This window comes from Lygodium microphyllum, chromosome 23 (assembly GCF_053477565.2).
Source record: "Lygodium microphyllum isolate KBCC chromosome 23, Lygodium_microphyllum_v1.1.10, whole genome shotgun sequence".
NCBI classification, from domain to species: domain Eukaryota; kingdom Viridiplantae; phylum Streptophyta; class Polypodiopsida; order Schizaeales; family Lygodiaceae; genus Lygodium; species Lygodium microphyllum.
The window spans coordinates 64,493,111-64,515,071 of NC_141157.1; the positions used below are offsets into that span (position 1 = coordinate 64,493,111).

The 21,961-nt window shown below is 44.3% G+C and overlaps 1 protein-coding gene across 3 annotated transcripts in view; it reads left to right on the forward strand.

Moving 5' to 3' along the window:
• Positions 1-21,961, forward strand: part of ALDH5F1 (aldehyde dehydrogenase 5F1) — a 192,626-nt gene that overhangs the window by 52,575 nt on the left and 118,090 nt on the right. For all 3 annotated transcript variants that reach the window (XM_087664337.1, XM_087664338.1, XM_087664336.1), the window contains exon 7: positions 13,885-13,947. In XM_087664337.1, coding sequence (XP_087520463.1) covers positions 13,885-13,947 — 63 coding nt within the window. The remainder of the gene's footprint in view (positions 1-13,884; positions 13,948-21,961) is intronic.

Below are 21,961 nucleotides of genomic sequence, written 5' to 3' on the forward strand. Positions count from 1 at the left end.
ATGGGGAATTTTAATATGTGTGTTGATTCTTCACAGTTCACTTCAGGACATTCGGTGATGGATGCTCCGGAAAGTCGGGTGTGGAATGCCTTTGTTCTTGCGGTACTTAAGCAAGACCTATGGTCTTGGCTACACCCTTCTTCTACAGGGTTTACTTTCCATTCGGCGCAGTATGCAACTACATGGTCGCGGTTGGACCAAATGTACATCATGCAGGATGATGATTTGTTTTCTGAGATGCTGGAAATGAAAGTCTTGCAGCAATATGCCTTGTCGTACCATTTCCCTCTCCAGCTTGAGATACTTGCATAACCCATTGCACCTTTTATGCAATTGCTAGATAGACTCCCTTTACGTTTCAACTCGTCTTATTTGAAGCATTCAATCTTTCAGGGCTATATGCAGCAATTGATTGATAGATTTTTATTGGACTTCGCCTCTGAGGGCACGACTTCCTTTGAACGATTGCTCTCTAATGTGGAGTGGGTTGCTCGGCAGTATGGGATTCATCATGCCTCTCTTTGTCGGCAGCGTCGACACGCAGTGGAGGACTTACTGGATTTGGTTCGTTCTCTGCTGGTGGACACCCCAGATGATGAATTTTTGCTGTCACTGGCGATGCATTTGGCTGATCTTATTAAAGAGTTTCAGTTGAAATCTTATTAGCAGGCCAAATTGCAAAATTTGACTGAGAATTTGCAAGATAGTGCTTGTCAGACTCATAAGTTCTTTCGCGCTCTGCATGTTTCTCCTGCTTGAGAAAATATGACTAGACTCCAGGATTCAGAAGGTCGAATGGTCATTGATCCTCAGACCATTGTCAATATGTGTAGGAATTATTTTCTAGAACTTCTTGGTTCTTCTCCGTCACCTTTTGACCAGGTTACGCATGCACGCTCAGTCTTCTATGATCTGGTCTGCCATCAAGTTCCACTTGAAATGCAAACTACTTTGGAGGCAGATATTTGTGAGGAGGAGGTTATGGATGTTTTGTTACGCTTGCCTAAGGATAAAAGTCCCGGTTGGGATGGCCTCACCAATGAATTCTTTGAGAGTTCTGCTACCCAACTGATGAAGCCATTGACGGCTATGTTTCAGCAGGTTTGGGAAACAGGGTTCATGCCTTCCTCATGGAAAGAATGTCTTATCAAACTGCTTCCAAAGGTTCCTTCGCTGTCAATGGTGCAACATTGGAGACCAATTTCTTTGATGGGTTCGATGTATAAAATCTTTTCCAAAGTGCTGGCGAATCGGCTCCACAAGCATCTTCCAACTATTGTGCATCCTCTTCAATATGGTTTCATTAAGGGCCGCAACATTCTGCATAATATCTTAAATGTGCAAATGGCTATTGACTATGCAGGGCACTCTAGTCAAGAAGTGGTATTGATTCAATTGGATTTGGAAAAGGCTTTTGACTATTTAGACTGGTCTTTCATTGCAGAACTTATGTCTACTATGGGTTTTGGTACTCGGATGTCCCGCTTGATCTACACCATTAGTGCTGCGGCTTCTTCGCGAGTTATGCTAAGTGGTGGTGTTACAGAGCCATTTGTCCTTGCACGCTCGGTGAGACAGGGTTGCCCTTTGAGTCCTCTTTTCCTTGCCCAGGCGACTCATCCGATTCTTTCGATGCTATCTTCAATGCCAGCTTCTACTCAGCTGGCCGGATTGTCTCTTCCTTTGGGACATCACTTTATTAGCCAATCTTTGGCTGATGATAGCTTTATGATTTTGCGTGCGGACAAGGACAACATTCGCAAGGCATTAGATGTTTGGACGCTCTTTGGTCATACTTCTGGTCTTCGTATCAATGCTTTCAAATCAGCCATTCTCAGTTGCACGGAGTCCGATTCACAGTCATTGGGCTGGTAGGAACAGGTTGTTCCCCGTGGTTCCATTGTCAGGCATCTTGGGTACCCTTTGGGTGTTGATGTTCGGCCAAAGCAACTACTAGAGTGGATTTCACAGAAACTGGCAGCTAAGGCCCTTCCATGTTCGCCTCAAAGTGGCTCAGACAATTATGTTGCCAATGCTCACATATTTCTTGCCATTGCTGCCTTGGACTCCTACTACTTTGAATGCTCTCACTCGGCCCTTTCGTTTCATGTTATGGAAGAAGGATTCATTGCATGCAGGTATTTCGTGGATTTCGTGGTCACATACATGTACCCCCAAATGCCTGGGTGGTGGAGCTATTTTGGATGCCGAAACTCATATGTTGGCACTTCGTTGGTCTCTTTTTCGTGCCATGTGTATGGATCATCACCCGTGGGCCGTTATAGCTCGTTATTTTCTTGAGGACCGCGGGCTTCTGTACGGTAATACACAAATTTGGAGCTCCTGGTGGCATGTTATTAATGCAGACTCTCAGTTTTCCAGTCCTTCCTCATCCCTGTTAGTTCATTTGGTCGGCTCCTGGAAAGTGGTGCTCCAGAAGGCGTGTTGGCATCCAACGGAGGACCGCTTGCATACTAATTCTTTTCAACTGGAATTGTTGGTAGCCTCGCGATTACTTTCATGGGAAGACAAATATGAGCTCATATGTAACAAGGATAATATTCAGAGTTCTGCCTACACGTCGCGCTGCTGCCCCCCTGCCCGACATGCGTGTCTGACTGGTCGCCCGTCTGATCGCGCCTTCTGTTTCGACTCGCCCACTGTCCGAGTGTCGCGCCATCCGACTGGTCGTGGTTGCTGTCCCACTGGCCTGCACGCTGCCCGACTGATCGTGGCTGTCTCTGTTCGGCTCGCGCGCCCTCGCCCCCAAGGTGTGTAACGGACGCCTGTTTCCCCTCTTGCTTGGCTATCCCCCGGGTTGACCCCCTTGTGCCAGGTCGCTGTCAGTTACTTGTACGCACCGTCCGATCCGCCCTAACCCCTCCTCCCCACGCGAGTGCCGCCTGGATGAGAGGCCTGGCCCGCGATCAGTCTGCAACACCACTGCCATTGAAAGCAGAATCCTTCCCCCCCGTGTGCCGGCCTCCCCCCCCCCCCCCCCCCCGCCCTTCTTTTTTCGTCCCTTCCCCTCCAGTTGCTCCCTCCCCCTGCAGCAACTCTCCATTCAGCGACACAGCAACGCGATAGGTAGGTTCTCCCAGTAGGGACGGGCAATGGAAACCTTTGGTCAGATGCCGGCGTACTCATCGAGTGCTCCCCAGTCGAACACCTTGCGCGTAGTCCTCCCTGAAGAGCAGCTCTTAGCCGTCCGAGCTAAGGAGCTGGATTTAATGGAAACAACAATCTATGGTCAGGTAGTAGGACATTCCCCAGCTAGGGCCCAGCTTGGGGACTGGCTCCACTCCACGCTGAGCATTAGCTTGGCGCAGATCATGGAGGCGGTCCTGTTGGGCCAAGGGATCTTCATGGTCCACCTCAGCTCGGCAGATGCAGCTCGCGAGCTACTCGGCAATTCACCTTATGCATCCACGAAGGGGGTCATATACATGGTCCCTTGGTACAGTGGCTTCACGGTGGAGGCGTTTGAACTCCACAACAGGTTTCTTCGGCACTCGGTCACCCTCCTCTTCCCCGGCCTGGCGATTGAGTACCACCAGTTAGTGGAAGACTTCGGGAGGCTCTTCGGCATTGTCCTTCCCGCGTCCTTCGCAGATGCAGTGACAGCGGCAGGGGTCCCAAATGTACGGGTGGCAGTGAAGGAGGTCAAGAATATCCCACAATTCCTAGAGATTGAGGCAGGCGGGCATTCCTTTAGGCAGCAGGTCATTGTGACTGGGCAACCAGGGCAATGCTTGCGCTGCCACGACTTTGGGCATCATGCAGAAGTTTGCACACGGTTTGGAGCCAAGGCGGCTCCACCTACAGGTCCGCAGGTGGATGCTGACGGTTTCACAAGGGTCCAGAGGCGACAGAGAGGGAGACGGCAAGGGGGGGCGCAGCCAGCCCCTCAAGCCCAGCCTCGTCAGTAGAGTGATGGCGGATGAGCGCCCCCCTCTCGGCAGAGCACTCCATAGCCCCCCCCTGCCCGCCCCACCCAGCGGGACCAATCCCCCCCATTTTACCGACATGAGCCACAGACTGCCTCGCCGGAGCCTCCACAGGCCCCTCACCCACACCCACCCACCCCTCCCCCCCCCACACACACACATACACACACACACACATCCCATTCCCCCCCTCCCTCCACTGACCATGGCCCACAGCCCCCCCTTGCCAGGGTTACCACCCCCTCCCCACACCCACCATGCATCTCTAGCCACTCCACCATAGCGCGATCCAATCCACCCCCATCCCCCCCCCACCGAGCACTCCCCCTGATCCACACCCAGGTCAAGTGAGCCCCCCCAGACCCACTCCCCCTCCTCCCACAGGAGGAGATGAGCCACACACACCTACCTCCTCTGCACACCAGCAGTCCCCCCCGTCCACAGCCACCAGCTCATTTGCCCCTGTCACCCGCCTTACTTTCCCGAAGACAGGCACAACTACTGCCACAAGAGTTTTTTCGTAGTGGCCCATGGTCTTACCTGCGAGGTAGAGCGCGGAGAGTTCCCACTACCTCTAGAGGTGGGGATCTTGTTCAAAGTTGAGAGAGAGAGAGACAGGGAAACTCCATTGTCTTGAGCCTTCAGGCTCTCAAGGTCATTCCTTCATGTTAAACACTCTAAACTGAAAAGCACACACAATACAAAGATAAAGTGACCTAGTGTAAGTGTAGACTAGACAGACTAACTCTAGTCAGGTCACTAACTGACTACTAACCCGACTTATTTAATGTAGTCACATGTAGACAGCTGCACACACTAGCTATCATAGATGTCGGTCATAGATAAAGACACACTGACGGTGAGCTTGATTTCTAACACTCCCCCTCAAGCTCAGAAACAAAACTCAAATCATCTGCATCACTCCAAGTAGCTGTCTAAAGTGAATGAACTTATCTTTACTAAGTGATTTGGTAAAGATGTCTGCTACCTGGTCTTCAGTCTTCACATGCTCCAAGTCAATCTGATCTGCTAAAACCATTTCCCTGATGAAATGGTAGTGAACCTCAATGTGTTTTGATCTTACATGATAAACAGGATTGCTTGCTAACATAACACTGCTCAAATTGTCACAGTACAGCTTGACTTTGCTGTCCAAGTGTACTCCCAAGTCATTCAGCAACTTCTGTAACCACTTAGCTTCACAAGCCGCTAAGGCCGCACCACGATACTCTGCTTCCGTACTAGACAATGCAATTGTAGGCTGCTTTTGTACTCTGCCAACTGATCATGCTACTCCCCAATCCAAATGCATAGCCGCTGGTTGACCTCCTATCATACGTGCAACCAGCCCAGTCAGCATCAGTGTACCCCATCAAGTCAAGGGGTTTCCCATATGCATAAAACAGCCCATGATCTGTGGTACTCTTTACATATCTTAGAATTCTCCTAACTGCATCCAAGTGTGGTTTGCGAGGCTTCTGCATGAACTGATTGATCAGCCCCACAGCATAACTCAAGTCAGGTCTAGTGATCGTGAGATAGATCAAGCTGCCTACCATCTGTCTGTGCATAGTAACATTCTCAATCTCTGTCCCAACATCAATCTGCAGCTTGACATTCTGCTCCAAAGGCGTATCCATAGGCTTGCAATCAGCCATACCATATTTCTGTAACATGTCATGAGCATACTGCTTCTGTAGCAGCCATATGCCTTGAGGTGTAGAGACAACTTCAATCCCCAAAAAATATTTCAGCTCTCCAAGGTCCTTGACCTTAAACTCAGCCTGTAAACATGTCTTTATTTCAGCAATCCCATTTTCATCATCTCTTGTAATGATTAAGTCATCAACATAGACAACTAGGAAAGCATAGCCACTATCTGTCTTCTTTACAAACAGACTATGATCAGCATCACCCAATCGGAAACCATGTTGCTGCAAATAACTGCTTATGCGAGCATTCCATGCTCTGGGTGCCTGTTTCAGCCCATATAGTGCCTTTTTCAGCCGACATACATGTGCTGGAAATTCTGGATGTACATAGCCTTTAGGCTGTTCCATGTAAACCTCTTCATGTAATTCTCCATTGAGAAATGCATTCTTTACGTCCATCTGCCATAGTTTCCAGCCTCTAGCTGCTGCCAAAGCAATCACAGTTCTAACTGTAGCCATCTTTGCTACAGGGCTGAAAGTCTCCTCATAATCAAGACCATACTGCTGCGCATACCCTTTTGTAACCAGCCTGGCCTTATATCTTTCCAATGATCCATCTGATTTACATTTCACCTTATACACCCACTTGCATCCAATAGGTGTTTTGCCCTCAGGCAACTGTACCAAATCCCATGTACCATTTTCAGCCAAAGCTGAATATTCCTTATCCATAGCAGCACGCCAATTCTCATCTGCAACTGCCTCATCAAACTTACTTGGTTCTCTAAAACCTGTTACTTTCGTCATATAAGCATAATGACGGGCTGAATATCCAGTGTAAGTATACCTGTCAACAGGTTGTCTGACCCTCTCTGATCTCCTGAGCTGTGGCTCACTGTGAGCTTGCCTCTCATGAGGCGGCACATAACGGCTCTGCCTAGCACCTGGCGTCATAACAGACGGAATCCCCAATTCACTGTCTAAGCTGTCACTGCTAGATGAATCATAACCTGCAGTGAGTGGACCTGTTACATCTTCAAAAACCTTTTCTTTTCCCTTATCTGTTCTCCCCCTCACTGACATATCCGTGTCAGTGGATGCAGTAGTGCGACTCCGTAATCGTCCTGTCCAAGGACTCACTGTAGATGATACATCACCTGTCTGACCACTCATGGAAGTACTCTCTGTAGGAGTATTTTCAGCATGAATCATACTGGGTGAGCCATCAGTAGGCACTGCAACAGGATTCCCATACCAGGATGCTAACTCATCAAATACCACATCTCTGCTTATGAGTGTCTCATGCGTAGAAGGTACATAACACTTATAAGCTTTCCGTTCCTGTGCATATCCTATAAACACACTTTTCACTGCCTTAGGATCCAACTTCTTCCTCTTCTCATCCGGTATATGCACATATGCAATGCTGCCAAATACCTTCAAGTGTGAAATATCAGGTTTATGACCATACAGCCGTTCATACGAAGTGACATCATGAATCCCTGCTGTAGGGGTTCGATTGAGCACATAGACAGCAGTCACCATTGCTTCAGCCCAATAACCATTTGGCAGACATTTTTCATTCAGCATAGCTTTAGCTGACTCCATCAAAACCCTGTTTTTCCTCTCTGCAACACCGTTTTGCTGCGGTGTATAACTACAGGTGAGAGGCTTGTATACATGATGTAGTGGTGACTTTGCATCAGCTCCAGTTTATCCTGTTGAGCTTGAGCACTTTGTTGTAATCAGCTTTTTGAGTAATATAATTAGCCACATTTTCTTGGAAAAAAAAAAGACAAACATGAGCTCAGACCAAAATTTAACCGCATGGCCCGTTTGGGCGTGACTTCAATTGCAGATGCCACCCTTGCCAGTCGTAATGTCTTCATATCGTTTTGTACTGCCAGGAGACTTTTCAGAATCCCTCGTGGATACTGTGATTTATGGGAACACCTTTTGTTAGTGCTCCAGAGCAGGCAACCTTTTCCTGCCCTTGCTGTGGATCGTCCTTGGCAGGACTGGGACTTTGCAGGTTGGTTGAGTTTGGAAAAGGCCTCAGCTAACCAGGTGTACCATCTTGTAATTAAAGATCATCAATGGCTGGTTGCTAAAGCTAATACTGTATGGGGAGTGCGGAAATCTCAGTCATGGTGGAAGGCAACTGTGATGGAGGGCTGGTTGAATAAGACACCTTTCAAACGCAAGGTCTTTCTTTGGAGGGTGATGATTGGTGGTCTTGCTCTTGCCTCGGCCCTTTCCAAGCGTCGAATCTCTAACGGCAATTGTTTCTTCTGCACCACTACTGTGGAATCGGCCCGTCATCGATTTATTTCTTGCCCTCTCGCTAAGAATATCTAGTTGCTCTTGTCACAGGTTTGGTGAACTGTGGTGGGTTTCTCACTAAGCCCTTTCGATTGGGTTTTTGTGCGCTGAAAATACCCCAGACCGGCACAGTTGCATATGAAGATTTTATTCCACTTTTTTAGATACTGGGGATGCTGGCACAATTGGACCACATCAGTTTAGGGTTGATGGTTCGCCGTAGCATAAGGATGCGTTTTGCGTTTTGGAATGGATCAAGAGGGTGGTGCATAAGGCTACATCAGTTGTTACCTTCTTCACGGTGAAGATAAAGGTGCGTGCGATGTATCATAAGCATAGCACACTTGAGTTGAAGAAGCCTTTTTCAACTCGCTTTGCTTATAGGTGGTTGTTGTTGAAGAGTCTTTATGAGGTGTGGTCAAACGCAAGAGACGAAAGCCATGTAGCACTTGTACCTTCATGGGCAGTTTTGGCAAAGAGAATCGTAATTGTTGTGACTCCCTTTCATACAGTGTTACGTATGAGTGATTGAAGGGGTTCACCGTGGGCCTTCTCGTTTACTGCTTTAGGGCAACATTGGTGGAGGTACGGGCTTGCACGGTAATCGTGGAGTCATAGCATACACACATCATCAACATAGCAGAGAAAGAGATGGGCATGGATGCGTAAGCCCATCCATGGATTTGCAGCACTATTACATCCGACCTACAAGTCTCCAGTAGTCATGGATGATAAAGAGCTACGTTTTGATCAGCTTGCATATCTCACTCATATAGTCCCAGTGGATGACCACAACACAGTTCTAGAGAAGCTTGGATGCTCTTGAGGATTAAAGAGGGTATGTGGCTTTTGCTTCTCCCACTTGTTGGAGAAGAGAGTCACTTGTGAAGCCTCTCTGGCAAAATTTTGGATATGCGTTGCAGACTCTTGAACCCTTTGCCATGAGAGTCCTTGCTTAGGATTGCTCTTCGAGTGCATGTGAGAGAAATTGGAGTGCCTATTCTCTCATTCATATGAAGATTCGCAATCGGCTTAGCACACGACAGTTACAGTGGCCAATCTATTGCCGCACTAACTTGCGCATGATAAAGGCCATGATAACCATGGGTAGTCCAAAGCCAAGTAAACACTTATTGTTTTGGTTAAGTTAAAATTTGTTGTTTTCAATGTTATACTTAACAATTTAGTATTTATAATCTTATGTAATGTACAAGTTGATGGGCAACACTTTGGAGTGTACACCAGGAGGTTGATACGGAAGAGAAGCAGATTTTTGTGGAGCTCTATAGAGAGCTCATATAGCACACGCTTGTGACACTCTCAGTTAGTGTGGTCATGGATGAGAAGTTCGACCAGTTTGAGGAGTTCGAGTTTCAACAGATGCCAGCAATGTATGGTGATTCAATGCCCTCCAAGATCAACGAGAGGTGGTTTGAGTGGTTTACAAATATATGTGAGGTGGGGCTCTAGTAGCTCTCATTCCGTGCCTAATGATAACATCCCCCCTTTGCCTACACTTACATAACCATTGCCTAGGGAGTCATCATTTGATGATGATGGTAACCTCATTAGTGAGGGTGAGGATGAGTATAAGAATGTCTCATCATCCGATACCAAGGGGTCATCTTCAAACTCTCTTGATGAGCGCTCTAATGATGATGATGATGATGATGTATCATTGTTGATTAAATCCAGATTGGCAGATTCCACTCTTGACTCTTGAGTCAGTCGTAATCCGTGACTCCTATGACAATTATATGATGTATCATGTATGATCATTGATCTTATTTTGTAACAGTATTGCTATAGCCTATTTTTACTTTAAACATGTATAGTTTTTTAAAAAAAATTAACATACCTAACAACCATGGGTGGTCTAAGTTATAGGTGATAACTTCCATGGCTGTTTGAGTATGACAACAACAAATTTTCAGCATTCTCACAATGAAACTTTGAAATTTCTCTCTCTACAGCATTCTCTCTCATCCTACAACCATCTCTCAAGTTATCTTAGTAAAATCCAGTCTTTTGAGTCATTAGAGGTGGAGATTTTAGTTAATCTCTGATGCAAACCCTAATTTACATTAGTTTTTAGAGTTTCACAGCCACCTCAAGATACATGCTTAGATTTGAGGGCCTAGGACTTGAATTCTAGCAACTAAACTTGAGGAATTTCAAGGAGATTCAAGAGGTCAGCCAGCCAATATCAGCTTTGGGGTTGAATTTTCCTTTCAAGGAGCATGGTGAAGGCTAGAGACTTGCTAGTCAATTTTGACAGCAAGAGGCAATTGGATTAGCGAAGGAGATCAAAGGATCTCAGTTATACCTTCCATTTGCAATATAAGATAAATAAATACCACAAGAGGTGCTAGTTTTGGGGCCAACATGGTGTCCAATGTTCAAGATTAACATGGTAAAGTGTGCATTTTCAGTTTATGTGAATTTTATGCTTGCTGTAATTACTGTTAAATCAAGTCATTACCACCCTATCCTAGAAGGAAGGCTGGTTTCACCATGCCCATTACATGTCCTAAATTCTAATACATGGGGGCAGCATGCACTATGCACCCAACCTTTACATAGTAGCAAATCAATCTCCTTTCCCTAATCCATCACAACCTTGTTCACAGACAATTATCTTTTTCATAGAGAGTATGGTTCAAGAGGCCATTAAAAAGCTTAGCACTGCCAACTCATTAAGGCATAGGATCAGAGTGGCTTGGTAGCTAAGCACCTGATACATACTACAGATATGGTGGCAAACTTCCTACATATATGTTTAATAAAGCCATGTGCAAAGGCTTCCTAGGGAGCTGGAGAATTTCCACTATTGTGCCTATTCTCAAGTCACGTGACCACAACTTACCTAGATAGTATCAGACTATCATGGTTCGCAACACATTGGTCAAGTTATATGCCTCCATGCTTGAGAAAAAGTTGAGTCGATGGGCAAAGAGAGCAGGCCTTGGAGCACATGGACAAGGTGGAACTAGGAGAGGCTTTCGGCACTGAATCATGCCTTCATAGTCAGGCTATTATTGAGGAGGGAGCCCATGGGAAATAGATTTACTTCAGTCTACTGCTTTGTGAAGTTCGACAAAGCTTTTCACACAGTCAGGAGAGCCCGATTGATGCACGATTTATATGACATGGGAGTACCGAGAGTGCTCATTTTGGGCATTCTAGGATTGTATGAGAAGGTGGTTGGCAAAATACTGGCATGTGAGGCTCTTTATCTCCTATTCACTCCACCATCAAAGTGAAGAAAGGATGTCATCTTTTACCATACATTGATGAAATTCCCGACTATATCTCCAAAGGAGGGGATAGAGGAACCCGGCCAGCAAGTACTTGGATACTCATCTTGCTATACGCAGATGATTGTGTTGATAGTTGATTCTCCACAAGGGCTACAAAGACATCTTGATGTGGTTTACTCATATGCACAGGGCAGTGGGCTTGCAGTCATCTGGCATCATCTACTTCAATCGCTAGAGTGCCATTTCCCTGGCCTCAAAGTTCATCTTTGAATCTTCAATTTGAAGACAGAGCACAGTAAGGTTCATTATCATCTTGTTTGCAAGCAGATCAAGCTTGGGACTGTGAGATTGGAATACATCCCTACACAGGAAAATGTAGAAAACAGCTTCATCAAGACATTGCCAGTCTTAGAGAGCTTTGGTGGAGTTGGGCCATGACTTCTTCTTTCTTCAGCTGAGACTCGAGAGGGGGACTGTCATTTTAACTCTCATCCTGTTGTACCTTTTCTTTTGCAGCCCCACAACTTAAAGGGGGTGTTGCCTTTAAAGCTTTTCTTTGTGGTGTTTCAGTTGGGTGCTTTTCATTGTTGGCCATTCGGCCATATTTTTAGCCAAATCAACTGTACTCGTTTCAAGTCAGCCAGATGCCTTCATCAATGTCTATTTATAGGCAACCCCTCACATGTGCGTGCAGTTCTCCTTTCAGATTGTATACCTGAGACCTTAGCCTAGGCTCTCCAGTTTTCTGCAATCATTATTGGGTTCACTTTTTTTCTTGTTGTCACTCCTCTGCATATCCATTTCCATCAAAGGGGAGTGCCTTATGGAAGGTGACTTGGACAAGACTTCCTTTGAACTTTCAAGCTTTACTATCATGAAAGATTTGATGAGACCTTTTGAAGTCACTATTTATCCAGGATACCATGTCCTTGAATACAGCTTGTCTAAGTAGGATGGACGATGTCCTACAACATGGGAGAAAGCCTACGACTAATCACATTGGTTGCAGGCTGTTACAAACAGGGTGAGGAATTCATTGAGTGATCTCTAGTTTGTTCACACTACATTGGGAATACGGTGGATCAGACTTTCACGTTTTGGTAAATGACACCGTGAGAGCAACAAGACATGACCCTATTATTTTGCTTCTCAATTTTGATAACACTTGTGACAAGGCTGACTGGGACTTTTGGAGCATACAATGGTTTTGAGGATGGACTTTTCCATAGTGGTGGATCACCAATGTTGCAACTATATACTCCTCAGCACACAGCAAAGTGTTTTTCAGTGGTACCAGAGAAGAATGATTTCACCTGTAAAGATTAGTTGAACAGAAGTGCCCTTATGGCCCATTTCTTTTTTCTTTTGGGTGGCAGCGGCCATGAGTTATCTGAGCATCAAGGGGATCAAACTTCCTATCCCAAATCATAATGAGCATAGAGTTTGTGAATGAAAGAACTGTGTGTCTGGATGGGGATGAGAGTAACTTCAGAACTTTTGCTGCAGCCATGTTCTTTTGTGTGGCCTTAGTTGCCCTTGTCAATTGAATAAGTAATATTGTTCTGACTCAGTGAAATGCCATGCCAAATGAAAGGCCTCATCAGCATTTCCTTTGAGATTATAGGATGCTGTCACAAGTGGGAGCTTGGTCTATCTGGACAGAAACTTGCAGTGGGGGTATAGATGAGCAGCCTAAAGAGGAGCTCATCCCCGCTAGTGTTGCTTGATCCACCTGGAGAGAGGTGTGGTAAGGCTATAGAACAGCAGCACACTTCATTACTGGGATGCGCACTCCTATCTTAGCAAAGATCAGAGTCAAAGGAGATTCAGAACACATGAGGAGAGGGCAGAGAGGCCTTTTTAGGGCATATGGGACTCTGGCACTTTCTTCCAACTAGAGTTCCACTATGAATGCCCAAACTGGTTTACTTTTTTAGTCTTGTATTTTAGATATTTTCCCTTGAAAGCATCCAGCCTGGCAGGTGGCTATTCCATGTGCTTATGTTCATTTCACATATCAAGCATTGTGTACCATCTGCTGTAGGTCATATCTCGCTCTGTGAGAAGGTCCTATTAGGATAGAGGGCTACAACTTTTTGGGCTCCAGCCATAGGAGGCGGAAGTGTGCATCAAGGTGGAATTTCAATCTGTACTACATTGAGCTTCCATTGCTCAAGTAGAGTACTCTTGACTAAAGGTTGCTAGAAGAGAACTTCCATAAAAGGGACAACATTGTTTTCTAACCCTAATAGGCACTGTTTGCTTTTGTTATCATACTACAATTGTTAGTCAGTCAGTCAAAGACAAAGGATTCCTTGAATAAGACTAAGCCATTCTAAATAGTATAAATTATGAAATTCTTTGTTTTGCAGCCAGTTCATTCAAGGAGCTAGGCTCCTGTCTCTTTTTGTGATTTGCTAATCCGGTTAGCCCACTTCAGTTGTGGGATATTTCCAATAAATAATATAAATGGGCCTTCCCCAGTCTTTATGCAAATGGCTAGTATTAGTCTGGTAGAATGATGTACACTTGATTAATTGTGTTAGGATATCCTTGTTCTCCATAGGGCTGCTGTTTTAATTACAAGTGAAACTTGATTCTGTATGACGTTTTTTGTGCCATTCAAAGAATGAGGCCCTCTTTGGTTTAAAGAATTGTCTAACGAGGTATGCTTCTATATGCTTATAATGATTACTTTTGCAGCCTGTTGGTGTTGTTGGTGCCATAACTCCTTGGAATTTTCCTCTTGCTATGATCACTCGCAAGGTGACGTATACTTGGCAAGACATGTTTTGTATCAATATAAAATAGGAACAGTGAATTTGTATTGGGCGTGTGTAATGCAAACCATAATGAAAGGAATTGTGTCACCTATGGACAGTATATTTCTAATCAAGATTTGATTGTAATAAGAACTTAGCGGAAGCCTGTAGAGGCATCTTTGAAAGTAAGTTTCAAGTTCAACTTTCTCTTAATTCTGCCACCCAAATGAACATTTTTTGTTCCCTTGAAACATATGACATTTTAACAGAAACTTTGTCTAGATACATAGCAAGTCCTCAGTCAAGTCTTCAGAGGTTCATCATGCGTATAAACTTGTAGCTATAAAACATATATGCTGCATTAGCTGTTTATAACCATCAGTTCTTATAAAAGTTTTGTATCAACAAATAATCATCATGTATTCCAGCTTTGTTTGAGATCAAGTGTGAACATTGCAGCCTCCAATTTGTATGATACAATAAAAGGAGATTTTTTCTAATCATTTTGAGAATCAGCACCCTGAGCCTATTATGAAATTGAAACTCAGACCCAAACAATATTGTGATACATAGTATGAGTCATAGCTAAGAATTAGCAAGGCGTGAGTACAGACAATGGTTGCTATTTGGTCACTGTAAATGTGTTTGCCATTGATGTTTCTCTCTAATCCCTATGTGACATGTGGCATCTTATTTGTGTTTGCCATGGATGATACTATCCAAATTATAATCCTATTCGTATCATTTGACATCTTACTAGTGGCTGATGTGTGAGCTATTACAAGATGTGCGCTTAAAGAGCTTTCAATGTCAGCTGTGTCACAAGTTAAGAAAACAAACTAGGAGCATGGCAAAGCACAATCTTTGTGGAGTCACAATTAGCTTGTATATCTATAGCTGCATAGTTTTTATTTCTTAATTTGCTTATGCATGCTCAATCTTTTTTCAAGGCGTATTTTTCCCCTTAGAGCTAGCTGCTTTACAGGATAGCTTGAGCTTCATGACACAACCACACAAAAGTTTAGATCTTGAGGCTGTTTGTTCAAGGCAGAATGTGTGGTACAATGGCTCTCATAGAATGACATGCCAGTCTATAATGCCAAACTATGAGTAATTTTCTAAATGGAAGGTGCTAGATTCATGCATGCCAAACTGAAGTTTGTTGGAGCATGCAGAGCCTTGTTGTTCATCTGATATATGAAAGCATGTGACCCTCAAAGTCCTTATACCTGCAAGCTAGTTGTCTATTTGTGACTTGGGTAGTTACTTCTTGAGTTACTCTCATCTCTCTGGGATTACGTTGAAATATCAGTTTGGTGGTTTTTGTCTAGGTCTCTTCTGCTTTGGATAGCCCCAAATGCTACATTTTTGAGTCTCCTTAGTCACCACACATCTTGCAGCTTAGCCATAACCAAGTAAGTGCCTACTGCAAGACTCCTATAGTCCTTGTTTGAACAAACATTGTACAGTTTTTTGAGGTCATTCGGGTCTTTCTCATCGGGGTCCTCTCCGCCAACCCCATTATATACTAGAGGATACGAAAGTTTGGAGCCTTGTCTAGGAAGGGGTGTCTCAAAATCTGGACTCCTGGATCCGGATCACCTCCTCTCTGTAAAGTAGGCCAAAAATATTCAGCCTTCTTGTGTGTGGCCCAAAATCTGGGTCATTGTCCATTGCCAAAAACAAAGAGCTACTGCCTTGAAATACTAGTGAATGCATCCAGTCTATTCCATAAAGTCAGGAAAGTCTATTATTATCTTCAGACTTCGACTGCAAAGCAAAAGATTGCTGACTGCTAGTAGCAATCATGAATAGCATAATATTCCCTCTACCTATCCTAGCCCATATAATAGGCAAGTTTGTCCTGCAAACTTTTGGAAGCTCCTCATGTATGGATTATTTAATAGCTGAAACCCAGCCTTCGGAGAACCCAAAGGGCACTAGAAACTACAACTTGTACACACAATGAAAACAACCATACTCGAGGAGAGAGAAAAACTGGGTGACAGTTGGAAACAATAGACACTATGCACGAAGTATAGAGGACAGTTGGAGGAGAGAGAAACTTAGCAAACACAAGAATTGGATGATGGCGACAGCTCTAGATAATGATGTCAGCAATAGACGTAGGGTTTTGACAGTAGGCGACAACTCCAGGGTACTAGATAATAGCTCCTAGATGTAGGTGACAACTCTAGGATGCAGGCGATAGCTCACAAATGGAGATGAAGGCTGGAGTCAGGCACTGGATAATAGCATACAACAAGGGGAATGTCTGACCCTGATGTCCTTCGCGAATAGGGTGTGGGCAATAGAGATAGGTCTTGTGAAACTTGCAAAAATGAGATTGAGTGAGAGTGGTGAGATGTATGCCTATTTATAGAAAGTTTGGAGCATCCAAATTAGGCTTTGGCATGGGGGACATAGTAACTCTCTAGGATCACGTTTCTTTTTAAAATAATAAGGTTTCTTCATTAATTAGGTATTTTTTTGGGGTTGTTTAAGTCAGGCCAATGCAGTTTTAGCTCCCCCTCTTAGGCCCATAACTAAGCCATGAGAAATAAGCCCTTTTTGTGTTTATGTTTTTTTTTACCCCAAGGCATCCCATCCCAAAGAAGTCACCAGGGCATCGGTCAAAGGGTACATGGTGACTGCCCAGTGACCTCTAAAGACTACAGAGGCAATGGTTATCTTACGAAGGGAGCCCAAGTGATCACCCTAGAGAGGCCAGGGTATTGGACCAAGGGTACAGGCCGGCTGCTCAATGGCCTACCAAGTTCTATAAAGATGGATATAATCAACAATGGACTCTTTTTTTTGTTTTAGGGCTTTGTTTTAATTTGTCACAAGATTTAGCATTAAGTGAGGGTTTCAAAAATTGGTGTTCGTTCCATTGAGTCAGTGCGCCCTGAAGTATGAAAAATAAGGATGGATAGTTCCACTACCTTCATAAAACAGGCAAAACAATTCCACACAATACTAGGATAAGTGCCTAGGGATTCCTAAGGGTGTGTGCGTGTCAATCATATGGAGAATATGTGGAGAGACAAGAAAGACGATATCGGGGCAAGCAAGACAAGCAAAGCGAGTATGCAAGCATAGGAAAAAAAATTGTCTTTGGAGATTGCCATATGCAATGCTACGAGTATGGTGGATCTAGAGTCGACCACTCCAAGGGTGACCGAAAAGGGATAAATGTTCACAGATGCATGTTTACATGAAGAAAATACCAATGCATGGGGTAATGCAAAGGAAGACGCAAGTTTTCATGCTTATGTAGAATGTGATGCAACAGTGCCACTTGAACAATACTCTCACAGGGGAAGTGTTCACTCACCCAAGCATCCTTTTACAATCATGTCATCTTGACAGTGGGGATGAAGTTACAAATGTCCATAATTTATTATTATAAATAAATCAATATTTGTGAATGAAAAATTGTAAGCATTATCTTTGTCACTGTCAAGAGAAGGAAACTACCCTCTTTCAAACTGGAAGGAGAAGTAAGAGGAAAGTATCCTCTTCCCATCAATTTGAAGAAGTAGAGGAAGGTGTACACAAGTGGATCCGTGGTAGAAGGTATTGTAGAACTGGGCTTTTAATCACCTTGCGCAAAATATGTGCAAAATTGATACCGGACATCACAAAGTTCAAACTCTAGGTGAATATTGCTTAGCTCAATCTGCTCTCTGGTGAAGTGGAAGTGAACCGCCACGTGCTGTGTCCAAGGGGTGATGATTAGATTGCCCGCAAGGACAAAGGCACTCTGGTTGTCGCAGTAGACAACTGTAGGTGCCTCACAAGGAAACTGAAGTGCGGCTAGCAAGTTCATTAGATAGATGGTCTTTGTATTACCATCGAAAATAGCTTGATTTTCATGTCTCCGGACGTGAAACTGATACTCTATCTCGGCAGTGGAAGCTGCCACTATCTCCTGCTTACAGCTAGCCCAGGAGATGGGTGCCATTTCCAAGGTGTAGGGCTAGCCGCCATGGGAACATTGGCTGTCAAGATCTCTTGCCCAGTCAAAATTAGTGTATCCTTGCAAGCATAAACTATGACCACAAGTTAGTCTATAATTATAGATACACATTAAATATCTTGATATATGAAGACAAGCAATATACTGAAATATTCTAGGTGCATGAAAATACTAACTAAGCAAACTAAGTATGGAAGATTTGATCTAGTATGAATTAACCAAAGTAATTTCCCTATAATAGAGCAATAGGTATGAGCATCAAAAGGTTGACTCGAGGTATCCTTATATAGATGGATATTGGGCTCAAGAGATGTGGACATTGGCCATGTTTGATCATTGCAATACTATTCTACCAGCTGTAGGGCGTACTTTTGCTGTGACAAGATGATACTTCCCTCGGATCGAAAAATCTCCATCCCCAAGAAATAAGACAGCAAAACCTAAGTCGATCATCTTAAATGTAGCCCAAAGCTTTGCCGTGATTTCTGCTATAGTTGTAGAATCTGAGCCAGTGAGGAGTATATCATCAATGTACAATATGATATAGTTGATCTCGGTGCTAGTGGTGCACACATATAGATTTGGATCATAGGGGATAGAATGGTATCCATGAGTTTGTAAGAATTTGTCCATCCTGTGGTGTCCATGATTCCATAAGATTTTGTTGCGAATAAAGGGCCATCATGCCTTTTATATGTGCACGAGTGTGAACACACCCTTAGCACATTTGTACTTTCATATATATGTATCTAAAACCTAAAGAGGTACACTAGTCATTGTATCGAATATCAAAGGTGTCGTGCTCACTCTCCTTTCAACTGCTCTCTACTCTCTGTGTGTTATCCGTCGCGTTCACTCTCAGCTCAATCAGGCTCCCGTCAAACTGGTACCACAGCTCACAGGTTGTGCACATTTTCCGAAGTTAGTAACAGTCGTCAGGCTGAGTGACAGATGAGCAGGAGCTCAGGTGTTGAAAGCTCCAGCAGTCATGTAGGAGTCGGACGGCAGAGTCGGAGGTGTAGCGGGATGCAATAAGTGTAGTACCAGGCATTACATTGACGAACGTCTGTAGGCGCGACCTATAGGTCATGCAATGACTAGGCGTGCAGGCAACTCAGAGGGCAGCAGTCAGAGTCGCAGTCGATGTTCGACCAGGCTAGTGACCAGTGCCCAGTGCGGGAGCGACGAAGCGCGTAGGCAGAGGCAGACGAGATACATGCCTGGTGACGGGACTCCAGGCATTGACATGCGTGATAGCCGTCACGCGATGGGTTAGGGTCATCGGACCCCCCCTCTCCATCATATTTATTTTTCTAAAAATTAGGTTTTTTCTTTAAAGATCCCTTTTACCCCCTTTCCTTTGATGGGTGTTCGTGCGTGTAAGCACAGTTCAGAATTTTGGGCAGATTTGTGTCAAAAATTTGGGGATTTGTCCAGATTTGATACGCGCAAGACACAACAGTTATATTTGTCTCAGAAATTGCAGGAATTTGTGACATTTTGCCTCCCACATTTGGGGCTTTTCACGTACATGCAAGAATTGGGCTGAAATTTACCCAATTTCTTGACATTGATGCACATTGGACCCCGTGCAATTTGGGGCTTTTGCTATTTGGGCGAAATTTGTGCTCTATTTGGTCTTTTTATGTACATGCGGATTTAATTCCATGCAATTTGTACATATAACACTTGGAAAAATTTGGGGGTTTTGCTGAAATTGCTCTATTTTGGAAAAATTGGCCTATTCTATGCATGCTAGAGACAGTGTAGATGTATGGTTGATGCTTTGAGCACAAAAATTCTGGGGCTTTTGACCATGCGTGTCAAATTTTGTGCCCGTGGGTGCATGTACAACAGAAATTGTAGCTAAAATTTGGGACTTCTCATGTAATGTGATGTCTTTGTCCTTCTGTATGAGGCCGGGATGCAGGACATGATATTCATTATTGAGGCAGGGTCATGCGCAGTGGTCGGTTTAGAGGCTCTACCCATCCACCAGGTCTTCAAGCCCACAGCAGACCACTCTGAGGTATGGGAGATCAGAGGGAGTCTTACTGGTTGGCATATCTGGAAGCCATGGTGTCAGGAGGCTTTTGGCGAAGAGAGACTTTCAGTACAAGGCGACCTTAGCAGAGCTCTAGACCTCCATCATCGACTCCCTCCGCGGCAAATGGGATCAGGTGCAGGGCGAGTCCAGGGCTTGTCAGGAGCTCCGAAGTCATTTCATGCACACTTGGGGCGGCCAGGACCTGTTTTTTGTGATGCAGGCAGGCAACCCGAGATGGCGATACAACCCCCCTCCATGGCTTCTTGGCCCCATCTCCCCTAGACCGCCTTGAGAGGCTTGTATACATGATGTACTTGTGACTTTCATTAGCTCCAGCTAGTCTGTTGAGCATGAGCACTCCGTTGTAATCAGTTTTTTTTTAGTAATATAATCAGCCACATTTTACTTGCAAAAAAAAGAGTGATGTATTTGTCCTTGGAACAGCTGCAATTAGTTGTGGAGTGTTGTAGCACAAGGTTTGGTGCTTCTGAAAATTTATTTGCAGATCTGAAATTTCTGCTTTTACGTGGTTATTTATTGCTGGTTGGTACTTGTTTGTACCTTGGTTAGTTGTGTGAGAGTTTGGGCCTGCATTTGCTGAAATTTTTGGTCACATTTGGGCTGAAAATAATGGCTGGCAGCAGTAACAGCAGTCATCTCATGCACATTAAGAAGCTTGAAGACTCGACTGGAAGAACTGTATGCCCAGAAGAGTGCCGCACGCAAAGTTTACTGGCTGAAAAATCTTATGGATTTGCGTATGAAAGAGGGTACAGCAATGCCTACTCACTTGAGTGAGTTTAACTCCATTTTCAGCCAGTAGGTTGCCTTGGAGTTTAAGATTGATGAACAATTTAAGGCTACGTTCTTGCTTTGCACTCTGCCAGAGAGTTGGGATACATTCAGGATTGCTATGAGCAATTCTAATGCGATACTTTTGTATGCTAACGTAGAGAGTGCTTTGTTCATGGAAGAAATGAATCGGTAGAACAATGCATCCAGTAAGCCTTCCAGTGCTTTGCATACTAGGGGAAGACCAGAACAGAACGGAAAATTTGATAGTAAGGGATGCATAAATCATGTGGTAAGGATGTTGAATGCCATCATTGTGGGAACAAGGGCCACTTTAAACGTGACTGCTACAAGTGGAAGAAAGAGAAAGGAAAGGGCAAGAACATAGATAATAGGAAGGAAGAGAAGAAAGAGAGTTAGCCTAAGAAGAGCAGTGTTAAAATTAAAGAGGTGAATGTAGTCACTCATGACCGTGACAGTGGGAATGACGTACTCTTTGTCTCTTCACACTTTAGTACACATACTTTACTTGTAGATACGGATGATGTTATGCACACTTGGATTCTAGATTCAGGTGCTTCCTTTCATGTCACCCCTCATCGTGAGTGGTTTTTTGACTATACAGGGAGCAACATGGTATTGTCCATGTTGGGGACAACTCTGCATGTGACATTGCAGGTATTGGCAATGTGCAGCTGCAATTTCAGCATGGTTGTATCTTCAAACTTTAGCATGTACGGCAGGTACCTCAGCTGAAGAAGAGCTTGATTAGCACAGGGCAGCTAGATGATGATGGATTTCATACCTCCTTTGGTGATGGGAAATGGAAGATCTTTAAGGGATCCAGAGTGATTGCCAAAGGTTGTAAAAGTGATACCTTGTATCCTCTCCATGTATCTAGTGTGCATGACCTTGTTGTTGCCATGATTGAGCAGCCAAGTGTTTATTTGTGCCATGGCCCGTTGGGACACATGAGTCAAACTGGAATGAAAGTGCTTTCTCATTTGGGTTATTTGCCTTGTCTTTGCTATGCTGATTTTGAGCATTGTGATCATTGTGTTTATGGTAAACATGCACAGACGTCTCATAAGAAGACTCTTTCGTTGAAATCTTCTTCTCTAGAGTTAGTACATTCCGATGTATGGCAGATGCCAGGGTTATCTTTAGGGAAAAATAAATACTTTTTCACCTTTGTCG